This window comes from Meles meles, chromosome 4, assembly GCF_922984935.1.
Source record: "Meles meles chromosome 4, mMelMel3.1 paternal haplotype, whole genome shotgun sequence".
NCBI lineage: Eukaryota > Metazoa > Chordata > Mammalia > Carnivora > Mustelidae > Meles > Meles meles.
This window is the reverse complement of record NC_060069.1, coordinates 53,996,375-54,017,455: the sequence shown is the minus strand read 5'-3', so window position 1 is coordinate 54,017,455 and position 21,081 is coordinate 53,996,375. Positions and strand designations below refer to the sequence as shown.

Below are 21,081 nucleotides of genomic sequence, written 5' to 3'. Positions count from 1 at the left end.
GCCAACAGACACATGAAAATATGCTCAACATCGCTAATGAACAGGGAAATGCAAATCAAGACCACAATGAGATATCACCTCACACCTGTTAGAATGTCTAGAATCGAAAAGACAAGAAATAACAGGTGTTGGCAAGGATGTGGAGAAAAAGGAATGCTTGTGCATTGCTGGTGGGAATGTAAAATTGGTCCATCGACTGTGGAAAACAGTATGGAGTTTCCTCCAAAAATTAAAAACAGAAATACCATACAATCCAGTAATTCCACTACTGGGTATTTACCCAAAGAAAATGAAAACACTAGGGTGTTTTCACCCATTTAACTCACTGGGTGGCTCAGTGGGTTAAAGCCTCTACCTTTGGCTCAGGTCATGATCCCAGGGTCTTGGGATTGAGCCCCACGTTGGGCTCTCTGCTCAGCAGGGAGCCTGTTTCCTGCTTCCTCTTCTCTCTCTGCCTTCCTCTCTGCCTACTTGTGATCTCTGTCTGTCAAATAAATAAATAAAATCTAAAAAAAAAAAAAGAAAATTAAAACACTATTTCAAAAAGATGTATGTGCCCCTATGTTTATTGTATAATTATTTACAATAGCCAAGATATGGAAGCAACTTATGCGTCCATCGGTTCAATGAATGGATAAGAAGATGTGGTATGTGTGTATGTATATATATGTATTTATATATATGCATGTACACACACACACACACTAGAATATTGCTCAGCCATGGAAAAAAAAAAAAAAGGATGAGCTCTTGCCATTTGCAGCAATGTGGATGGACCTAGAAGGTATTAGGCTAAGTGAAATAAGTCAGACAGAGAAAGACAAATACCATATGATATCAATTACATATGGAATCTAAAAAGCAAAACAAATGAACAAATAAAAAAGCAGAAACAAACTTATAAATACAGAGAACAAACTGATGGTTGCCAGAAATGGTGCGGGGAGGGATGGATAAGTTGGGTGAAGCGGAGTGGGAGATACAGACTCTCAGTTATGGAATGAATACATCACGGGGATGAAAGGCACAGCATAGGGAACAGAGTCACCGGTGTTGTAATAGTGCCGCAGGGCGGCAGATGGTGACTACTCTTGTGGGCACAGCGTAACACACAGATTGTCAAATCACTACGTCCCACACCCAAAACTACCGTGTGTCAACTATACTTCAATTTTAAAAAGATAAATAATAATCAAGTACATATTCTGACAGATGGCCTAATCACTTTGACCGAACTTCCCTCTTCTTCTACTCCACCATCCTCCAAGTATTTCCCATTCCCTTACCCCAGCGTTTACAAATCCTCCTGCTTTTTTTTGTTTTACGGGAGTTGAGTTCAGTCTCTCTACCCTATTGCGATAGTTTTGAGTAAAATCCTCCTTGCTTTTTTTAACTGTTGAAATTAAGCTAAATTTTAAAATAAAGTATTATGTTTTCATGTGATCTTACTCCTTTAATTATGTAGGTATTATTAATAAAGCATATACTCCCTTCCTTAAAAATAAAATGTTTATTAATTTAAAACATAATAGCCAACTTTTATTGAGTGCTTACTCTGTTTCAGGATATGTCATGCACCTTGTTGGAGTTCTCTCATTTGTCCTCATTACCACCCTGCGAGGGCAGTCTCCCTATATTATCTCAGTTTCTGATCATGGAAACGGAGACACACAAAGACCAGGAAGGTATTTTCCCATGGACAGAATCAGTATTAGGACCCAGAGAGTTTGAATCTGGATATCACTCATTTTTATTTTTTATGACTCTTCTAAATTTGTGGGAAGTTGCCATTGTACAGAGTTCTCTAGGCCTAGAGCTCTAGCAAACTTTTTAGACTTTGCCCTGGAGATCAGGTCTTCCTGAGGAGAGTGAAGGCAAGCTGTGAAGGCAGGAACCACTCCTGGAAGATGCGGGATGCAGGCGTGGGTTTAGGCAGTTCTCTGAAGGGCAGAGCGCCTTCCTGTGTGCACAACACGGTGTGGAAACATGCAGATCTCTGGGGAAGAACATTCCATGAGCTCTCTTGGGACCACGGTTCTGCTGTGGTTCTTCTATGTTCTCATTGCCCTTTTGTTGAAAGCATAAGCAGTCTTTTCCTGGAGATATTTTCTTGAACCAATAAAATTAGCTCCTAATTTAACATCGTAGTGTTAGAAGCATGGAAATTGGTTTTTTTTCTCCCAAGTATCAAAATGATGCAGCATTAACACTCTCCCAAGCATTATAGCTACCTACAGCCTTTCTTGTTTTTCCCAATTTAGGTAAAACCTGGAATGTAAAAATAGCTGCTGTAATTAAATTAGAGACAAAGGAAATTAAATATGAAAAAGAAGTTGCATACATTTGGGATTTTCCTCTCCTCTTTTCCATCTTTCTTTTGCCCTTTTGACCCTGTATCTCTCTGTTTATTGATTCTGTCTTCATTTATAATTTCGAATGCATGTTAAAAGCTCAATGTGTCTCAAGTTCCAAGTGTATTGATCTCCCTGCTCTTACCGTTTTTCTCATTTTCCTACTTTCCTTAAGAAAAACGTGTCTTCCATTTGCCCTTCCTCTCCTGCTCCTCAATTTCACATGTATATTGAGTATACTCACATCTTTTTATTCTCATTTTTCTAGTTAAGGATTTGATTGGCTAACAGTCACTGAGGAATCAGTATGTCCTGGGTGTGTTATGCTTTTATTAGGGACTAATTCAAGTTCCTAATTCTACATATTTTATAATCCTCCTTTTCCCCTTTTTTTAAAAAAAAATTACGATATTTTTCTATCTTCTACTTTTCCATGAATAGCTCACAGTTCCTAACGATAATTCTTTACCAAAGGTTGTTTTTGTGATCCTAAGTGCAAGAATTTTAGTGCCTTAACATGTTATTCGTCTGGAACTTAGAACTGGGAAATAATCACAACACTCCAGTATACCTTTGTCTCTTCATCTGTCTTGAGTTTCCATTCTTGTCGTCATGATTATTCTAACTTGTCTGCTTGAATATGATTCTTGCTAGTAGAAAAGGTGAAAACAAAATAGGAGCCATCAACTTTTGTTTCCTCGTTGTCATCTGTTTTTTATTCTTTTATTTGTTTTCAGTTTATAATTAAGCCTGTTTGCAAGCCTCGCCACACACTGTTGGGCTTCCCAACAATGTCCTTACCATTTTATGTGATTTTTCCTATATGCAAAAGTAGTAAAGTTGGCTCATTAGTCTGTGTGTTTAAAGCAACAGATATTTGGGTTGAAAACTTCTGATTAGGTAGTGCACGCTAATAACAGAAATTTGGGGAGGGGCATCTGGGTGGCTCAGTCAGTTAAGGGTCTGACTCTTTTCGGCTCAAGTCATGATCTCATGGGGGCTCCATGCTCAGTATGGAATCTGCTTCTCTCCTTCCTCCTCTCCCTCTGCCCCCCTACAACCCTCAAGCTCATTCTCTCTCTCTCTCTTTCTCAAAAATAAATCTTTAAAAAAGAAGAAATTTGGGGAAATACAGAAAATTTAAAAGAACAAGAGTGATAACCACCGTTGACCTTTTAAAGCTATTTTATGTTCTTGGAATACTTATGTGATTGTTTTTATATTAATATTTGTATCTTTATTTTTTTAAGATTTTATTTATTTATTTGACAGACAGAAATCACATGGGGTACCCCTAATATTGTATACTTAAAGGCATATATGTCTGTGTCTTATTATTTAAGACATTTTAAGTGCATTTATGTAGTTATTGACTTGCTTCATATGGCAAGTTAGATTTAGGTCAGAAATTATTGATTCTGGGGCACCTGCGTGGCTCAGTGGGTTAAGCCTCTGCCTTCGGCTCAGGTCATGATCTCGGGGTCCTGAGATCGAGCCCCACATTGGGCTCTCTGCTCAGCGGGGAGCCTACTTCCCCCTCTCTCTGCCTGCCTCTCTGCCTACTTGTGGTCTCTCTCTCTCTGTCAAATAAATAAATAAAATCTTAAAAAAAAAAAGAAATTGTTGATTCTGTTCTAGAATATTCATACTTATAATAGTACATATTATTAATTAAGTATTTATGGAGTTACAGAGAAATAATTCTTCTGGTCAAGAAATATGTTTAGGGCACATGGGTGGCTCAGTTGGTTAAGCAACTGCCTTCAGCTCAGGTCATGATCCTGGAGTCCTGGGATTGAGTCCCGCATCGGGCTACCAGCTCCACGGGGAGTCTGCTCTTCCTTCTGACCTCCCCTTTCATGCTTTCTCTCTCACTTGCTCTGTCTCTAATAAATAAATAAAATCTTAAAAAAAAAAAAGAAATATGTTTAGTATTTGAGGTATTTAGCATTTAAGGTACTGGGAGCTTTACAGATTTTTATTTCATGTTAAGTTGATAGTCTACAACTCTGAAAATAAAGCATCTTTATTCATTTTAAAACCTACATAAGAGTGCCTGGGTGGCTCAGTCAGTTGGGCGTCTGTCTTCGGCTCTGGTCATAGTCTTGGGGTCCTGGGATCGAGCCCCGCAAAACAGGGCATCTGTCCCTCCCCTCCCCCACTTGTGTGCTCTTGCTCTTGCTCATAAGAAAATAAAACCGTCTTTTTAAAAAAAAAAAAAAAGATTTTATTTATTTATTTGGCAGAGAGAGATCACAAGTAGGCAGAGAGAGAGAGAGAGGAAGAAGCAGGCTCCCTGCTGAGCAGAGAGCCCAATGCAGGACTCGATCCCAGAACCCTGAGATCATGACCTGAGCCAAAGGCAGAAGCTTAACCCACTGAGCCACCCAGGTGCCCTGAAAATAAAATCTTCCTAAAAGAAAAATAAAACCTACATAAAGGGGTGCCTGGGTAGCCCAGTTGGTTAAGCATCCAACTCTGTCTCAGCTCAGGTCTTGATCTCAGGGTCATGAATTCAGGCCCCTGTTGGGCTCCCCAGTGTTGTGGCTAAGCCTCGTTGGTCTTCAGTCTTGTTAACAGCAATGGCTCACTTTGTGTCTTGTGGGGTGGGTTTGGTCCCTGTGCTGTTAAGGGTTTGTCTGAGGCTGCTGTGAGCTTGTAGTTGGACGGTGTCTGCAGTCAGACCAGGTACCTGCCCTCTCAACCCCTTTGGCCAGGTCACACTGGACTGCAGGACACCCTCCCTGTATTGTCTTGAGAAGCTTTCATTGGTGGGCGGGCCCTGCAGACAAACCAAATACCCAGGATGGCAGTGACCCTGAACTGCAGGGCTCTCTCCTCCATATGCTGCCTTCGAGAGGTTTCTGTGGGTGGGCAAGGCCAGTAGTCAGATCAGGGCACTGTCTCTGCACTGCCACTTTCAAGATTTGCCTGTCCCGGCTGCAGTGGACCGGATGTGTGTGGTTCTCATCCCCTCTCCCCAGGGCAGGATGTGCTGGTAGTGGTGCCGGTCCCTGCTGGGGCTGCTTGCTGGATGCAATGTGGCTGGAGCCGCTTTGGAGGGATGTGTAGGCCACTCTTTTATCTAGTTTTAGATCACATACTTAGGATTTTTAAATTCCATTAGAAAAAGCTGTCTAATTTTTTTTTTTTTTTTTTTAAGTTCAAATCCAGACAGACCTCTCAGTGACAGACGTCTATCCTGGGAAGATCAATCTATGTTAATACTATGAACAAGTAGCTTAATCCCACTTTTAAAATGGGCTGATACCCTAATAGCAGAAATCTCTCTTATGCTCTAGATACTGTTAAATGAATTTTAGAGATGGCAGAGTTGCATTCATTGTAAAGCAGGAAAATGCCAAGTAAAGAGAAGACAACTTGGGAAGAGCTTAGCACCACTCAAGAAATCTCAGCAATAATTCTTAATTTATAATTTTATCCAATGTTAGTCACACTGAAAACTTTCTCTATGGGGCAGAATTTTCCAGAAGCTTTGATTTACACATATTTACGATAGAAACCTCAAAATCAGATCTATTATAAAATTATCCTTTATTAGCAACTTGGGAAGATATGTATTACGGGATAAAGGCACAAGAATTCAAGGGCTATTTGGCCACATCCCCTCTCCCATCCCCTTTTCTCAGTGCTGAATCCATTTAGGCACAGAGCCAAGGTAATTTCCAGAAATTGGCAGTGCCCTGGCAAATGCACAGCTGCCGCCGTCTCCAACCCTTGCTTACTAATTTTGCACAAACCACTTCCTCCTCCTGAGACTGAGAAATTCAAAGGGCAAGGGAAGTGTGCCTGGAGGGCAGATACAGAGGCCCTGCCTTGAGCTCCTGGTGGATTCAGGAGCCCAGAAGGATAGCAACACAAAGTCCCCTGCAGCCCTGCCCAGAGAGCTCCTTGCTGATCAAGGTGACATTCCAACCTCGCCCTTTTCCCCTCCTGCTCTCACTTCGCTTTTTCCCTTTGGCTCTCGAGGTTTAAAATTTTTGCTTTTTTTTTTCCAGTTCCCTTTTAGTAAATACTAGCTTTGACTTCTCATGAATCAAAAGATCCAAGCAGTCAGTTGCCATGAGGGTGCCAGAGCCAAATCTGGGCAGGGAGAGAGGAATGGAGAGGGCAAAAGACAGAGCAGAGCTGGTGGGGCTCCCTGTGTTCCTTGTTTCCACGTACCAGCTTCTTCGCTGTGCGGTGGCAGTGCGTGGGCGTACGCATACACACAGGTAAAATTTAGATAGTTTCCTCCTACACTCTTCTTAAATGTAGTCAGCTCTGATCATATTTTAAGAGAGTCATGGTGATGATTTTTTTCCCTTTTGTTCTTGTGCCTCCATCTCCGCCTTTGTTGGTGGAGATTGGATCTGCTATTCTTAGTGAGCAGAGGGAAGCCTCTTGGACTACACTCAGCTTTATACACGCTTTGAGGTGTCTCTCGCCCCTTTCCCCTCCCAGAGCACTGCTGGGTTGCAGTAGCTGGATGGCTTTTCACTGTTCTGTTGACTGGGGCAGTCACCCGTCTAGGTGGGTGCTTGTGTTTCCTTGGGAGTAGCTCTAGGGCATCGAGAATAACACTGAATTACTACTGTTTTTCCATCAGTGGTCATGATATCATAGCTATTTGTTTCTCTTTGTCTGTGTAAACAAACAACCAGACCAGGGAAAGAGTGTAGCCTGAGGAGAGGACTCATCCTACTCTGACGCTGATGAGCGATTGTGTCGAGCAAGTCAGCAATAGCCTATGAATTTGAATCTGGACCCATGAGTGTTATCTCAGAGGTAAAGCAAGTGGGTTGGATGATATTCCTTGATAAATACCAAACCGAGCGTGATGAGCTCCTTTAACTCATTACCTGTACCTGTGGGCACAACTCAACTTCATGTTCATGATCAACTCAACTTCCTCCTAGAAAGAGGAGGAGATTACAAAACAAACTCGTGTTTTTCTCACTTTTTGGTATGAGCCCATTCCAGTATGGTGTCATTAGGGAGAAACTTAGGATAAAAATGGACAAAATGGAAATTTACCAGGAATTAACATAAAGTCCTAGAGTTTGATTCAAAGAACAAATTGCACAAATAGGTATTTGGCTGAAATTCACATACGCTTTTGGGTATTTGCATTATCCTCACATTTGCTGTGAGCCAAAAGCATAATGTACACCCTGTGCTGTACAGGGTAGCCACGAGTGCCGACAGCAAAGGCAGATTGGAAGGAACTGCTGAGGCAGTGGCCAGGTCAGATAGTATCAAATCAGCAGTCTTAAAAGACCTCAGGCAGAGCAACAACATACGAGAAGCCAAAGGCAGGAGAGCTCAAGGTTGTGGCAGGAGATCATCCAGAAAGCAAATGAAGGGATCAGTACTGTCAGAGCTGAGAGATCAGCACAAAAGGAATGGGGTGGGGAGGACGGGGTGAGGGAAGTAGGGGTCAGTTCAGCAAGTAGCTGTTGTGGTAACAGAGGGCTCCGGCTAGTATTTTCTTTTCTTCTGCCTCCCTCCAGCCTTATATTCCCAGGCAACTTCCTAGCCCCTATATTTCTGCATGCCCTAGAGTTCAAGTCTTCCCTAACTTAACCTCATCCCACCCAACTTTGTCTCTCTGATTTGCTTAAAGGGAAAAACCGTCTGCGTTATTTTACAGGGTTTCAGAGCCCATACAAGAAGGTAAGGTTTTGCTGTTACTGCTCCTGACAGTAGCTGGCTATTTCACTATTTCTGAGTTACCAGCCTTTTCACACATACCCTGGTGGTTTCTGCTTGTGTCTGCTAATGCTCTTAGCCTCCCTGACTTCCTTTCTTTGGTGGGTCTCAAATCATCTTCCTTTCAAAGGTTCATCTCAAGTCCTCCCTCTTTCATTCAGCCTGAGTGAGCCACTCCAGTCCCCATTACTGTCTGCCCTCTGCACAGCTCTGGGTAACAGAATACCTCTCTGGAGGCCTTCGTTTCTGTGAAGACTAGGCATCATGATTCCATGCCCTGACTTCTTGCACAGGCATCAAATGTTTAGGTCAAGATCATAGCCCACAGCACTTTTTTAACCTGTGAAGCACTCGGAGGAAGCAAAAGTTGTTGTAAGAGGTGCTTTGATGTTACAAAAAAATGACAATGGAATTTGGGGATCTGAATTTTGAGTTCTGTTTGTATTTCTGCTCTACCACTTACCCAGTTGATGACCTTAAAAAGGTTTTTATTTCTTTGTAAAATGAGAATGACACTATTATAAGGATTACAGTGCTGGTGCTGACTTACACACCAATTTGTAAGAGCCAGTGGTAACTTTGCAAGTAGGTTACTCAACTATTATTAGCTTGAAATCTGCCACGGTGGGAGTATTTATACCAGAGAAATCAGTAAACACTACAAATCAGAGTGCCCCGGTTTTATTTTGGTTGCCCCCCCCCCCTTTTTTTTCCCTGCAGAGCTGTTTTACCACAGTATTGCTGATTATGCATACTGGGCTGTGTAAATCGTAAGACACTTAGTCTCATTTATCATTAGAAGTAGTAACGGTAACAGTAATGCTTTGTATCGACAGAATTTAGCTTAGTGCAAAGCACAGCTCCTAGCATATATTAGTATATTTTTAATTTAACTTGGGTTCACCCTTTTATTATTTTGATAATTCTGCCCTAAGCTAAAGGAGCACCCCCATCCTTATCTCTTCAAATCCCTCCCTACAAAGTGTCTTTTTAAAATCAGATAACATTGGGGCGCCTGGATTGCTCAGTGGGTTGGGGCCTCTGCTTTCAGCTTGGGTCATGGTCCCGGGGTCCTGGGATCAAGCCCCACATTGGGCTCTCTGCTCAGCGGGGAGCCTGCTTCCCCCTCTCTCTCTGCCTGCTTCTCTGCCTACTTGTGATCTCTGTCAAGTAAACAGATAGAATCTTAAAAAAAAAAATCAGATAACATAAATAACAGCCGGGTACAGTGCATAACACACTCAGTAGACTCAAGCCCTCCCTGTCTGTAACTGAGCTAATTACCTTCTTTCCAAACCTTTCTTTCTTCTGATATTTCATATCTCAGTTGATGATATTGCCCATCTATCCACTGCCCCAGGTAAGTTATCTGAAAGTCTTCCTCTCTTTTCCCTTGTCCTTACCCATACCCAAGTCTGATCAATCCCTAGATCTTGCTTATTCTGCCTCTTCAATCTCTCCCGTCCTGCCCATTACCACTGCTCCTGCCTCGATTCGGGCCCTCATCATTCCCACTTGAAGTCTTCCTCCTAAGTGACACATTGACTTTTGGTGTTTCCCCTTCAATCCAACTCTACTTCTATAAATGTAATTTCAAATTACAAATTTGAGGGGCACCCAAGTGGCTCAGTCGGTTAAGTGTCTGCCTTTGGCTCAGGTCATGATCAACTCAGGTCATGATCAGGAGTCCTGGGATCAGCCCGGCATTGCATGAGGCTTCCTGTTCAGCAGGGAGTCTCTTCCCTTACCCCTCCCGCCATGTGCACGCACATGTGTGCTCTCCTTCAAATAAAATCTTTACAATAAAATAAATTAATTAAAAATTTGACCAAATCACGCCTTCAATTCAAATTTCTTAATGGCTGTCTATTGTCTTGAGGATAAAATCCAAAAGCTTCAGTTTGTCATCTGGGCCCACCACTTCCCAATACTTCCTGCAGTGTCTAGTCCCACTTTTATCTGGTTTACCCTCCAACCCAAGCAACATTTCCTCTATGACTTCTCTGGATGTATTTGATGTTTGTTTTTCTGAGCTCCTGTAGCACCCTGTTCATGTCTGTGTACCATATATCTAACCACATGGCTCTTATTGTCCATTGGTCTTTCCCTCTAGATTGTAAGTTCCTATAGAGCAGATGCCTATGTACCATTCAGTAATTCCTAACACATTATATAGCTTATAATAGGAGCTTAGTACATGTTTACATGAATGAATGAGACTTCAAAGGAAAGGGTATTTTCATTGGTTCATTCACACAAGCTACTCATAGGGTATGGCGATGAAAAAAATGCTTAGGTGCCTGGGTAGCTCAGTGGGTTAAAGCCTCTGCCTTCGGCTCAGGTCATGATCCCAGCATCCTGGGATCGAGCTCCACATCGGGCTCTCTGCTTGGCAGGGAGCCTGCTTCCTCTTCTCTCTCTGCCTGCCTCTCTGCCTACTTGTGATCTCTCTCTGTCAAATAAATAAATAAAATCTTTAAAAAAAAAAAGAAAGAAAAAATGCTTAAGATTTGGATCTCAGTAATGCAGATGAGAAATTCATGAAAAGGGGGTAGTTTCTTTTTATCTGTAACCACAAATATGAGATACTATGACCCCCATCAACTAAAATTTAAGACTCTTATCCTAGCATACAAAGCTTCTTTCAAAAGGGTCCTTTTTTTTTTTTAGAATTTTTTAAAAATATTTTATTTATTCATTTGAGAGAGAGTGTGAGAGAGAACACAACCAAGGGAGAGGCAAATGGAGAGAAAAAGAAGCAGACTCCATGCTGAGCCTGATGTGGGGTTCCATCTGGAGACATGGAGATCATGACCTGAGCTAAAGGTGGAGGTTTAACCATCTGAGCCACCCAGGCGCCCCTCATCCCTGACTTTCTCTCCATTCTTGTCTTTCTCTCTGTATATAGACATACAAACTCCAGCCACTTCAATCTGTCATATATTCCATCGTCTTTCAGGCATCCTTGCCCTTGTTCATACTTTCTCCACCCCTGTTGTATTCTCTCCTTCTCTCACTCACCCTTCTTCTCTCACCCCTTTCCTGCCAACCCAGTGAGATTCTACACTTCTAACACTGATCAATAGTTAGCACCTTTGGGCAGCTAGCCCTCAAAGTATCTCCCTCTTCTGTGCTCCCGGAGCACTTGGTTGATTCATGATAAGCACTGTGCTGTCAATCACTGTTGGTCTGTTTCTTTTCCCTCTGTAAAGTGAGATTATCTTTATACCCTGGTTCCTATTAAATATATCCTAGATGTTTAGTACAGAGTGAAGGAAGGAGTAACTATTATATAGGGATTTATAAAGAAAGTAGATGTTGTTCCTAATAAAACAATGTTTATCAAGACATTTAATTTTGGAAAGGGAAACAATTTTTTTTTTCCTGATTAGGAACCTAATATATAATATTTGCCAGTCTGTTTAGGCTGCTATAACAAAAATACCAGAGACAAGATGGCTCAAACAACAAATAGGTATTTCTCACAGTTATGGAGGCTGGAAGTCCGGGATCAAGGCACTGGAATATTTGATATGTCTGGTTAGGGGCTGCTCCCTGGTTCATAGACAGCGGTCTTCTCACTGTGTCCTCACAGGCAAGGGGGCTCTTCAGAATCTCTTTGAGAAAGGGGCATTAATCCTGTGAGGGCTCCACCCTTATGACCTAACCACTTCCCAAAGGAATTGAGTTTCAGCGTATGAATTTTGGAGCAAGGGGGCAAAAACATTCATTCCATAGCGACGTATTAATGCAGAATGCTTGGAATATTTTGAAAAACACTACATAAACCCCTCCCAGATCTAACCACCTAGAATTAACAATAGTTAATAGTTAACAATAGTTAATTCTTGGGATATATTCTTCCAGTCTTTTTTCTTATACATGTATTTGTATGTCCTTTGCATTTAAAGGAGGGGGAATGGGTGAAACAGGTGATGGGGATTAAGGAGTACACGTGTCGTGATGAGCACCAGGTAACATATTGAGGTGTTGAATCACTATATTGTACACTTGAAACTAATATACTGTATGTTCACTGGAATTTAAATAAAAACTAAAAAATTGTAAGGATTTGTGTTGTATATATGGTTCTAACCTATTTTTTTTTTTTTTAAAGATTTTATTTATTTATTTGACAGAGAGAGATCACAAGTAGATAGAGAGGCAGGCAGAGAGAAAGAGAGGGAAGCAGGCTTCCTGCTGAGCAGAGAGCCCGATGCGGGACTCGATCCCAGGACCCTGAGATCATGACCCGAGCCAAAGGCAGCGGCCTAACCCACTGAGCCACCCAGGCGCCCTAACCTATTTTTTATATTAACGTCATGAGCACTTTCTCAGGTTCGTGAGTACTCTTCTTCAACGTGATTTGTAATTACCGCACAGTATCCCACCATTTGGATGTATACCAGTGTTTAACCAATCCCCATCGTTTCAGTGTTTTTATTATTATAAGCAGAAGCGTGGTAGTGTGGGTGACTCAAAGAAGGGTGATCTCATGTCCTCCTCGTTTCCCCAGGTTTTGGAGCCCTCTCTTGCATCCGAATTCTGTCCCACTAATCCTCTGAGTGTCATCTCAGGATCCTGGGCACACTCATGGCACCATGGCCAACACTCAGGAGCCCCTGAGCTGCTCCTCTTCCCCACACTTGCCCTTGAGTGAAAGCAGGACCTTCAGCAGACTCCAGGATGAACTCACGCCTGTGGGGAACCACCCTTCCCCCACACTCCTTAAGGACCAGCAGGAAAAGGGGATGGCACAAACAGAGCTAACCGAGAGCATGAACAGCCCCATCACCACAACAGTGTTGACAAGCGTGAGTGAGGATTCCAGGGACCAATTTGAGAACAGCGTTCTTCAGCTGAGGGAACAAGATGAATCAGAGATGGCCATGTCTCAGGGGACCAGCAACGCCGTGGATGGGGAGAGCACAAGTGGAACTGAAGACATCAAGATCCAGTTCAGTAGATCGGGCAGCGGCAGTGGCGGGTTTCTGGAAGGACTGTTCGGATGCTTAAGGCCTGTATGGAATATCATTGGCAAGGCATATTCCACAGATTACAAATTACAGCAGCAAGGTAAGCTGGAGTGTAAACACATCACCACCATTCCCTGGATAACCTTGATTAAAACCCTAGTGCCAGATGAATACCCTATACCGATCTCCTAAAAACCTTCTGACTGCAACAGATTCACCTTTGGTTGGTCTTTTCTGGCCAAAGCCCATCTTTTGTAGTTGTCCAGTCTAGGGGTGTCAAGTAGAGTACATAGAAGACAATCCACAGTGTTAGGAGGAAGAAAATGCTAGAGCTCCTGTTCCTTCTATCATCATTTTAAGGTTCTATTTTCATCCATGTTTTCATATATGTTTGGTATTTTAATAAAGTTGTATAGATACATAACAAAAATAAATCACATAGTGCATGTTTGAAAAATTTTTTTATTAAAAGTCCATGCAATTGAAAAGTCTGTTGGCTACTGGAATAATTCAAAACCAGACAGATGCCATGTGGTTCTGTGCCTGAAGATTGTGTCCTGGCTTAGACTGTAGTAAGAAGGAATCATTTTCTTACAGCGCAGACACAGAAAGCTCACATTGTGAGGAAAGAACAAATATACAACCAATCTTGAGAAGCATTATTATGTCTAGACCCCACAGCTTTTTTAAAAGTAAATTAACTCCCATCACGGTATAACATGCATATTTGTCTATTCCAGTTTAAGCGTTATGCTTCTGAAGGAAAGAGAGCTCATGGCCCTCGTGTTCTTTATCACTTCATTTATAGTCTTTAAAAGGGTTTTTTTCTTCCTGATAGCAAGAGTAATATATATGGTTAAATTGGAATATTCAGGTAAGTGTCCCCCCCAAAGTAAAAATATTTATCTATGATCCTCAGTCTCCACTATTAATGTTTTTGGTATATGCTATGTTAGCCTTACTATGTGTGTGTGTGTGTGTGCTTTAAAAAAAAAAAAAAACAGAGTCAAATTATTTCGTTAGGCCTTTTCATTTCACATTTTGAATATTCCCCATATCATGAAATATACTTCGGCATTTTTAATACATACATAATACTAAATTATGTGTATGTCCCAAGATTTCTTTAAGCAATCCTCTATTCCTTGACAGTTTGTTATTTTTTAGTGATCATAAGCTATACTGCAATGAACAACTGTTTATTACTTAATTTTCACACATATCTTTATGTCTGTGATCATTTTTACTATATCTTTGATTTCCTGAAGATAAGTTTTTACAAGAGGAATGGTTGGGTTAAAAGGGTTCATGGCTTTTTGAGGCTTTTGATACACATAATTGTAGGCTTATATAAATGATTCCATTGTTAACAGTTCTCTCATCAAGAAATTTTGGAAAGGACCAGAAATGTAGACCAGAAATGAGAGTCTGTCTTACTTGTTTTATAACTGAATGTTGGACTCTGTGACTCTCTCTTAAAAATATATTTATCTGGGGGTGCCTGGGTGGCTCAGTCAGTTGAGTGTCTGACTTTGGCTTAGGTCATTATCTGGGGGTCCTGATCGACCCCCACATCAGCCAGCCTTCTTCTCCCTCTCCCTCTGCCCCTCACCCTGCTCACGCTCGCTCTCTCTCTCTCTCTCTCTCTCAAATAAATAAATAGAAATCTTAAAAAAATTTAAATATATGTATGTTCATATCTTTCAGTTGAGACTGTTCACGGCTTTTCCACAATAGCCCATCAACCTCAGTCACTATTGACCACTTTTTTGTGTATTGTTTTTCCGATTTCTGAAATACTTTCCTTAAACCTGTATCTCTTAAACCTCTCCCTCTATACGCTTTCTTCATAAGTGTATTGGGATTTGCTGGTAAATCTGTGGATCCCTGTTGTGCTTTCCAGGATTTGTCAGTCACAGCATCCTTTCCTGTACATGCAGAACATCTTTGTCAGTGTGTGGGGTTGTTCTGTCTGTCTGTCTGTCTCACTGTCTTTCATACATCCTGCACATTCCACCCTTCTTTCCCCCTCTATGGTCTTAAGGTTTCAGGAAATTAAAAAGTTGTTCCTTGTCACACAAAGGTTAGGGATTTCAAAGTTAAACAGTGTTATTATTTTTTAAAATGGGAATAAAGATAAGCATAAAGAGGAAAATAAAAAATCACTTATTATCCCACAACCCAGAGATAACCACCCTTAATTTATTATTTTTTAAAAAGTTCCCTCTTCTCTGCTTAGACACAAAACCTACTTATATCTGCTCACATGATAAAACTACTTTGGGCTTTTAGGGTCTTAATTTATGTGCTCGCTTGGGCAGCACATATACTAAAATAGGGTCTTAATTTATTCAGTCTAATAATTATTGTGGTGGTAATTTGGAGATCTCAAGATCCAAATGCAGCATCAAGGTTCAGGCTCATAAAGAGAGGAAACAGACATATCCTATATGTCCATCAAAAAGAGCTTTAAAATTTGGGAGGGGGGGGTGCCTGGGTGGCTCAGTCCATTATGTGTCCAATTCTCCATCTCAGCTCAGGTCTTGGTCTTAAGAGTCATGAGTTCTAGCCCCATAACAGGCATGGAGCCTACCTAAATAAAAAAAAATTTTTTTTAATTGTCCTGTAAACTTGTATTTAATTGTCTTCTGATTGATTATGTGACTGACAGAAAGGCTTATTTCAAGAGTAAATAGGAAATGGGCCTGGTCAGCTTAAGCTTACAAGGCAGTTTATAGCTGCCTAACTCTTCAGCAGATGACAGGCTGATAGCAGTAATGAATGAGTGTGTCCCTTTTACTATAACTTTGCCAGCAATGAATACTGTCGATAGTCTTTTGGGTTCTAAGTTATTTAGATGTAAATAATGTTTTATAAGTTTGCACTACTGTGGTCTGGTGTGGCTGGGGCCCAGAAAGAGATTCTCTAGCCAGAAACTAAGGTAGTTTTTTCTTTGTCAGCTCTGGGATCCGGGAGCTAATCTTTAATCCTGGATTACAGTCAACCAAAGGAGAGCACACAGAACAGCTGTTCTCTGCATTCAATACATACAGGGAAACTTCACTTGATTTTTCAGAAATCTTAATGAACTCTTCATCTCCCATTTAATTGGTTGGTAGTGAAGTCCAAGTAAGGTGGTATGTGTAATAGAAATATTTTACTACCAAATTGTTCCCAGTCCTAAAGCCAGTATTATCATAGCCATGTCTGAATACAAACAAAGGAGAACGTAGGCCTTAAAAGTGGGTGGGCATGGGGCTTTTTCTCGGTCTTAAAGATCACGATAGATATTGGAATTAAGAAAATAGTTATAGTGATGAATCAGAAGATAGAAGCTGGGGAGAAGGACCAATGGACAGATATAAAAGCAGAAAGTCTGGGACGAACCCTGGAGGGAACACAGTCGTTATCTTGCTGTCCATTATTGGGGCCCCCAATTTTGCACATCCTCATTGCTATCATTCTTTTTTCTGTCATTTTCCTATTCCTTGGCTCCTAGCTAGATATTGTCAGGGACACTGGGATGGGATAAAAGGACTAAATCACATCAGTCAGTTTTACTTCTGATAATTAGTTCCAGGGAAGAGATTTATGGAAAAGTGGTTGAAGTGTCACTTAATACTCTGTTCCTGGATTACCAGTGTGGTCCCCTCTATTTTTCTGTGGATAATTAAAACTTTGCTAACCACAGCTGAATAACGGGCATGAGCTACCATTGGCAGAGGAAAATTTTATTCTCTAATATAATCTCATCAACCTTTGGTGTTTCCCATTTTATAAAAATATTATATAATAGGCATTATTTACTTAAAAATATAATAAATTGTAGGGGCTCCTGGCTGGCTTGGTAGAGCATGTGACTCTTGATCTTGAGATCAAGAGTTCAAGCCCCGTGTTGGGTGTAGAGTTTACTTTAAAAATACATATACATTAAAATATAAAAATATAGCAAATTATCATACAAACATTATAAAATGATATGAAAAGAAAGAATTATTTAACAGACTGGTTTGGAATCATTCAGTAACAACATGAAAAAAACTACTATGCCTCGGTTCTCACACCACACACCAAGAAAAACTCCAGTTGGTTGTGTAGGTTCAACTTTTTTAAAAAAATCAACGGTAGATCATTCTCAGAAGATTGACTAGGCCATAGAAGATATTACAAAGGAAATGACAGGCATCTATGAAAACATTTTGTTCAAAAAATAAGAAAATACAAAGTCTTTTTAAAAAATTTTTAAAATTCTCTTCATAGGTATCAAATAGAAAAACTCCTTCACATTTATGAGAACTGTGAGACCCCCTGACAGATAAATGCACAAAGCAGAAATGTGACAATCCATGCAAAGCGGATGTGAGCATTAAACAAATGTGGAGAAAATATTCTACATCCCTGGCAATTAAAGTGGTGCGAACTTGGGGCGCCTGGGTCGTGCAGTCAGTTGAGGGTCTGTCTCTTGATTTCAGCTCAGGTTGTGATCTCTTTGTTGGGAGTTTGAGCCCCACATTGGATTCCCTGCTTGGTGAGGAGGCTGCTTGGGTTTCTCTTCCTCTCCTTCTGCCTCTGCCCCTGTGTGCATTGTCTCTCTCAAATGAATAAATCTAAATGAATGAATGAATGAGTGAATGAGTGAGTGAAAGAATGAAGTAGGCAAACTTATAAAACATTATTTACACCTAAATAACTTAGAACCCGAAAGACTATCGACTGTATTCATTGCTGGCAAAGTTATAGTAGAAGGGACACGTTCATTACTGCTATCAGCAAAAACTAGCAAAGCCCTTTTGGGTGGCAAGTTAGAAGGTATAGCAAAAGCCAGGAAACGGTACTCTAACCTAAGAACTGAGCCTGAAGAAATTGTATAAAGAAAGAAAAAGTATCAAATCTGAACCAACAAACAAAAAGACGGAAACACAAGTACGGAAAAGGTCAACGGGTACCGTAAGCCACTACTAAAGCTTATAATGAGATCTGTATATACATGGGGAACACACAATACATGAGAAAAGTAGAAAAGGTTATGTGTCAGCTACAACTTCTATAAAGGTGCATACATAAACTGAATATGGAAAGGGATTGCAGATTAAATACTTCGGGGTTTTTTTCCCTAATATTTGCTGGTGTTTCTAGCATTTAACAGTAAATAAAGATGGAGTAAATAGGGGAAGAAAACCACCCAAAGAGGTCTAATTTTAGTAGTTTTCATATGAAAAATTAAGCTAACTTGGGCTTTTTTAAGTTTTTCAGAAAAATATTGCCCAGGATGTGCTTGCCCCAGAATCCAGTAATAGTGCTTTCTTTGGCCCCAGAATGGCCAAAATGACACTGTGTCTATTCTTCACTGGACCCCTCACAAGTAAAACCCTCTGCGAGTATGCCATCGATATCTGGGTCCTGTGGGTGCTGCACAGATAAGCCTGTGGGGATGACGGTGGGACCGTGTGAAACACTTCATACTTGTCAGTCATTTGAAGCCAGAAAGATCCTCAAAGCAGTCAAGCCCGTAACTTGCTCTTCCCTCCTGCATCTCACTTGGTTTCATTTGTTTATTTGGCGATTTCATGTTTGTGAGCTATTTGTAGTTCAGAGAAATTTGTTTTTATGTAGCATCTATCTAATTTCCACAGAGCAGATACAGAAGAATGGGTTAAATACCTATGCTCTCAAACACCCTCACGATCATTTGTTCTGCTCTATGTCACCCTTTCTGGAAGGTCATGTTTTAACTGCTATAATGAGAAGCCGCATTTTACAAAGAATCTACAGGATTTATTTTCTCTCAAGCTTGAGAAAATGAGAGATGAGGGAAATGTGGTTCCCTTCTAGGTACTGATGACTTCTTTCTGCTCTTCATCACCATAGTAGATGGGAGCTGATTTGCTTTCAAGACAAGAATATCTTCAAAGCTGACTCAACACTACCTTGTTCAGTATTTTGCAAACAGTGACCTTTCAGTGATTGGTGATCTAACAAAAATCCCCCATAACCTTTAACATTGTCATCATCCTCTCCTCACTCCATGGGACGCCTCGTTCTTTGATGTTTATTTCTTACCAGTGTAGTGACAGTTTGCTGATAAAAAGGGGGACAAGGAGAAGGATCAATGGATCATATTCTCCTTTTTAATTTCCACAAGATTAAAGCACGTATTGATTGGGTTTTTGAAGTATTTTATTTAAAATAACATTTTATTCCTTATAAAAGTAATACAAGCTCACGGTAAAAAAAAAGTTCAGGAAAGGATAAAGAGCATAATACGAATCATCAATAATGTGATCACTTAGAAATGACTCCTGTTACCTTTTTGGTGCAAAGAAAATCAAATTCTAAGAAAGAGAAACTTGAAATTACTCATCTATGGGAGTAAATCTATCATGGCTAATGACCCTCACGTTTACTTCATGGGAGGCAATGTGGTATAGTGGGGAAAGCACTGGCCCTGGTATCAGCCAGTTCTTGAGTCCGGGCCCAGTTCTGCCACTTACCAGCTACACGACCTTGGGAGAGTCACCTAATCTCTGTGTCTCAGTTTTCTCATCTATAAATAACCATAATAAGGCCCAACTTCCAAGATTGTTGAAAAGATCAAAACATGAGATATATAAAGCTTTTATGCTAGTGTCTGGTACATAGTAGGTGCTCAATAAAAGGTAAATATTAATATAAATTTTATGCATAATTAGGCCCTTGGGAGAGTATTATTGACAGTTCATCCAGGAAGGATTAACTGAACATCTGCAGTAGAAATTCAAAGAGGACTAAAACAACACTGACTTACAATGGGTGATGGGGTAGGGATAGTGTTATAGAGACAGATAAGTGGATTGAACATGCAAGCTTGAAGTGAGGAGGTGGGCTGTGGGAATGTCAAGATATATTTTGTTTGGAGGAGAGTATATTGGAGATCTCTGATATGCTTGATTTCATTGGCTAAAAATTGATACAAATTGGGGCACCTGGGTGGCTCGGTCAGTTAAGCCTTTGCCTTCCGCTGAGGTCATGATCCCAGAGTCCCAGGATGGAGCCCCACATCCCACATAGGGCTCCCTGCTCAGCGGGGAGTCTGCTTCTCCCTCTGACCCTCTCCCCCTTTTTGTGCTCTCTCTCACTTTCTCTCTCTCTCAAATAAAATCTTTTTTTAAAATGATACAAAGTAATATATGAGAATATCTGATCTATTGTATCAAGACCCATAGGAAGGTTATATCTTTTGGAGAGTTACAGGTGAGAGTCCAAGGGCAGAGATCATTCTGGGTGAAGCTGAAGTTGGTACCTTTGGAGTGGCCTCGTAGAACCGTCCCTGAGCAAATCCAGAGATCTAAGTTTGTTTCTCGCTTGTGTGCCTAGATACTTGGGAAGTGCCATTTGAGGAGATCTCAGAGCTGCAGTGGCTGGGTAGTGGAGCCCAAGGAGCTGTCTTCTTGGGCAAGTTCCGAGCGGAGGAAGTGGCCATCAAGAAAGTGAGAGAACAGAATGAGACGGATATCAAGCATTTGAGGAAGTTGAAGCACCCTAACATCATCGCTTTCAAGTAGGTCAAGGCTTCTTCTTCTTCTTTTTTTTTTTTTTTCTAAGAAATAGATTTTCTTTCTCCCAATTTCTACTAATGAGTTCCTGTCTTAAAAGACTATAGACTTGGTACCATGCTAGGTATTTTGGGAAGACATCAAAAAATGATTAAATGAAAGTCAGGTCTTTAAGGATCATATAATCTGATAGTTCTTTATGCCAGAGCTCAGCCTTCCCGGAAAGGGTATACATGGGACAGAGAGGGAATGATGCCTTTTTTTTTTTTTCTTTTTTTTTTTTTTGCGATGGAATGATGGATTCTTACCAAGCAATCATATCTGATGACTCAACCTCATTTATCAGTGGGATGATGGAGGTCACTCTGAGATAACCTGCCCATCCAAAAGTTCAATTAAGAAAACAAAGCTGATATCTGAAGTGATCATAGAACAATTAGTCTCTGTGTAACAGAGAGGTATTTTTTTGTGTTAGTTTCTATTAGCCTCCCTTTTTAAATAGGAACTTGT

General features: G+C 40.7%; 1 protein-coding gene across 7 annotated transcripts in view; it reads left to right on the top strand.

Moving 5' to 3' along the window:
• The window catches only part of MAP3K13 (mitogen-activated protein kinase kinase kinase 13), a 173,839-nt gene that overhangs the window by 115,797 nt on the left and 36,961 nt on the right, over positions 1 to 21,081 (top strand). For all 7 annotated transcript variants that reach the window (XM_046002119.1, XM_046002122.1, XM_046002120.1 and 4 more), the window contains 2 exons: positions 12,580 to 13,139; positions 20,393 to 20,576. In XM_046002119.1, coding sequence (XP_045858075.1) covers positions 12,665 to 13,139; positions 20,393 to 20,576 — 659 coding nt within the window. In that variant the 5' untranslated portion in view covers positions 12,580 to 12,664. The remainder of the gene's footprint in view (positions 1 to 12,579; positions 13,140 to 20,392; positions 20,577 to 21,081) is intronic.